Raw genomic sequence first — 3,733 nt, 5'->3', positions numbered from 1 at the left:
CGCGGAGAACTGAAAAAATCGCGATTTGTCGTGAGGCCAGGATCTGAAAAATCGCAATACCGCACATGCTGCAATTTTCTTTTGTCCTTACCCTCGAAATCCAGGCTTTGGCGCGAAGCGCCGAAAAATTTAGGCTGTGGCGCGAAGCGCCAAAAAATTTTTAGAATTTGGCCCCCCCATGAAGAAAATCATTCCTACACCCCTGAGATGACATATTTTAGCCATTTCTGTATTTGCTTGACCAATATCTCTAATATCCACCAAAATTGACCAATATCCACCAATATTAACTTTTATGGGCCATCAACCTATAAAGATGAGACTAAATACGATTTATCAAATGATGGAGTAGTTCGCTGTTTATTAGTCTCATGATTGAAATACTGATAGTTGGATAATATCCGGTTGAGGATATTAGTAGTATGTCATAGGACAGAATTTAAAACGTGTGGACTTCACCATTTTATGTAATACCAGTATTCAGTGTGTGTGATTTGATTCGACATTTTAACTAGTTTTAAAGTAGAACCATTTATAATTTAATACTAATGTTTATACCAATTTTAGCCTGAAGATGGCGTTGACGCCGAAAATTTGCCTTCATTCCTAACTTCCTTGTTTCACTTGTCCTTGTCTCTCAACCAGATATTATCCAACTATCAGTATATAAATACGATTTGGTACATACCAGGGCCGGGCTTGTTCCTTTTCCTTCTCTTAGAACACTTCAGCTCTTCCTTCACCTCCTCCAATTCTCGCTTGTAGCTCTTCATCTCTTCCTTCACCTCCTCCAATTCTCGCTTGTAGCACTTAGTCTTCTCCTTCACCTTCTCCAAATCCTGCTTGTACGGTGCAAGGGCATCCTCCATTACTCTCTTCATTAACTCATAGTTGTGGAGCGGGTCGATAACTTGGGAGAAAGGTGTCGTGGGGGTGCTTGTCATGGGAGACCAATGAGTCCTGAAGAGATTCAGATAAATAATGATAAAAATTTAGACGTAATTATAAATTGCATGGATATCAATTTTATCTAAAACATACTTCCAAGATATTGATTGTGCTTAACTAATGTACCATACCGAACTTTATATGTACCTTGATATGCTAGTCGCAGGGGAGGGACTTAAAGGCTCGATGGTTGGGGACCTGAAACAATTATATAAGGAAATAAAGATAAAGCATCATCTTATTTCATGTTTAATGGACATAGTTAGTTATGTCTAGCGTGTTGTTTAAAGAGTAAATTCGTGTTGTTTAAAGAGTAAATTACTCCTAAGAATCATAATGAAATTTGTTCAGATTTGTTTTCGGGAATAATTTAAAGTAGTAAAATGTGCATGCAGCCATGATTATTTCCCACAATATGTAATATAGATTGATAGTTAATAACGAAGTAAGATTCTCCACTCGCAAAATTCGTCACCAACTATTTAACTTTATGATCTACGTCATAAGAGTGAAGAAAGATTACAAATATACAATAACAATAGAAGAGTCGATTATATGGAATAAAATATAGGGATAGACGTAGTATTATGCTGTTCATGTTAAGAACACATACCTGGGTTCATGTTCCACTGTAGCAGGAATGAGTTGGCTGAAAATAAAATGTCAGTCCAGGTAAGGGGCAAAATTTTCTATTTCGAATCTATTTCGAAACTTTCAAGTTCTAAAACATTTTCTGACATAATAGTGATATAATGAAATAGTAGAGCTTCTGTCAGCTGATATGAAAAAGATACGTGAATATAATTATGAAACACCAAAACCTATTATATAGACTTATTCTACAGTCTCATTCCCCACCTCATAATATGGAATGTTATCTAGTCTCTATGCTACAAAATACAATTTTCTTTAAGAAAATATACCTTGGTTCCTGAGCTCTAGGGAGGTCCTGTTCCACTGCAGCAGGAAGAAGTTCACTGAAAATAAAATTCTAGTTCAAGTTAAGTTCTAAATTTATGGGAGCGTCTTTTAATTATAATATCCTCAGAGAAAAGATATCATTGATAGTAGCGAAAAGAGAATATTGATAGTAGAGCTGTCAGCTTATATGCAAAAATTAAAACAACAGAATTTTAGATAAACGAATTTTAAATCAACCCCGCCTCTTGTTTAATACCCACTATCTTATAACTTACATTGACTCCTGTACCGATTGCAATATTTCCTCAGGGAGAATACTGAAATAAAATTTCATTTTAAGCGTTTAGTTTGGCCTTTCGTGGATAAAAAAATATAAGCATTTGAAAGTAAATAAGGATCGATCGGGACTACTCTTTTCGTACCTTGATAAAGAGCCATACATAGATAAGGCTCTTTTCCCAGACTCTTCCTTATTTTTCTTCGATTTTCTTGGGGCAAGTCTCTTTTTTACGTTTGTGCTGCAATAAATTTTGAAGTTTATGGTCACATAATCACTTATCGAAAACAATAATCCAGGCTTATAAATTTGTGATGATGGATACGGCATTGTTCTGCAAGCAATCAGAGAAATTCAATATATCCTATTAAAAATGGTATGTATAAATGTCTCTGCTGTTATTTTTAAATTTCCTTGAACCTAAAGTATCCAATTATATACATATTAATTTCAAGTATAAATTTTATCTCAACACTTATTTTACTTCGGACATTCCAACAGCCACATTGTTACACAAGTGTGTAACCAGCCAATTACAGGAAGCCGAAGGATTCAATTATACATTAGGCCAGTGACGGTTAAGGTAGCGTGTACCATACTTTCTGCAATGGGCAGCTCCTCATTTAACTCTCACACCCGATTTCTCGAGTATTTGGCCGAGTGGACCAGGGGGCTGCATAGACCACTCAGGATGCTTAGCTGAGCGTCGATGACGCTCACCCCATGGCTAGTGACAGAGTCGGGAATCGAACCTGGTACCTCAAGCAATACCAGGCGGATTAACCAACTGAGCCACTAAGCCGTTAAATAGAGAAACACATACTTCCTTATCTTCAACCTGCTCTGGTCATCGATCAGTTCATCCTCGACCTGTTTCTTTTGTTTCTGGTCTGAAATGTTACAAAATGAATTGCACATACGGTTACAATTCGAAGATCTCCATGATCAAGTGATCCCATCGCACCAAAACTACAGTGTTGTCTAGTATCTTTATATTTTCAAAATTGTTCTCCAGATTATAGATCAATAAGTGTTATCCTGATTAGAGACCAACAAGTGATACGATAATGTAATGCAAATTTTCAAATATAATAGTTTTACAATAGTTAAATAGTTTATACTTTTGTGTTTCAATTATGATAGTGAAGTCTTGGCCGTAGCACGTTAGGCACGGGTTACACTTAAAATGCTTACCAGTTATGAGCTGCATTATTTCCACAGGACAGGTCTCTGCCTTCTTTTCCCCCACTCTTCCCCACTGTTTCGTAAGTCACGAAGCATGTGTCCCCTTTGGCTACACTGGAGCAGACGGCTCTCTCATTTGATTCAGTGTACTGAAAAATTGAAATTTAAGTCCATCTAGTATTGAAATTGAATCCCATCGATTGTAGCAGTTATAATTGAAATGTTACAATATGATATTATTATTCTTACTAATCTGTCGACAGGGAGAATCTCTGCGGGTTCTTGGGGCAGATCTTTGAATCTGATTAAAGCCCATTTCGGTCTGATGGTATCATCCAATTTAACGGCTCTTCTTCTTTTTCTTGAGCTAAGACTTCTTTCTGGCAAGGCTAAACATGGCAT

General features: G+C 36.6%; 1 protein-coding gene across 1 annotated transcript; it reads right to left on the bottom strand.

The window, feature by feature from the left end:
• Window positions 1-659: 659 nt before the first annotated feature.
• Window positions 660-3,733, bottom strand: LOC134826732 (uncharacterized). The gene is made up of 6 exons (XM_063839222.1): window positions 3,581-3,733; window positions 3,341-3,480; window positions 1,872-1,925; window positions 1,562-1,597; window positions 1,096-1,146; window positions 660-960 (listed from the first exon to the last, which is right to left on the bottom strand). The coding sequence occupies exons 1-6, from the start codon at window positions 3,731-3,733 to the stop codon at window positions 660-662; spliced, it is 735 nt and encodes a 244-aa protein (XP_063695292.1).

The sequence above is a fragment of the Bolinopsis microptera genome, chromosome 2, assembly GCF_026151205.1.
Source record: "Bolinopsis microptera isolate Bmic1 chromosome 2, MBARI_Bmic_1.0, whole genome shotgun sequence".
NCBI lineage: Eukaryota > Metazoa > Ctenophora > Tentaculata > Lobata > Bolinopsidae > Bolinopsis > Bolinopsis microptera.
Note: the sequence above shows the minus strand (reverse complement) of the source record. Positions and strands in the feature narration are given on the sequence as shown.

Coding starts and splice junctions, on each gene's coding strand:
- LOC134826732 (XM_063839222.1), bottom strand. CDS start 3,733: ATGCCATGTTTAGCCTTGCCAGAAAGAAGTCTTAGCTCAAGAAAAAGA. Junction 3,481..3,580: donor TTCTCCCTGTCGACAGATTA/GTAAGAATAATA, acceptor TCAATTTTTCAG/TACACTGAATCAAATGAGAG. Junction 961..1,095: donor CCTGCGACTAGCATATCAAG/GTACATATAAAG, acceptor GAATCTCTTCAG/GACTCATTGGTCTCCCATGA.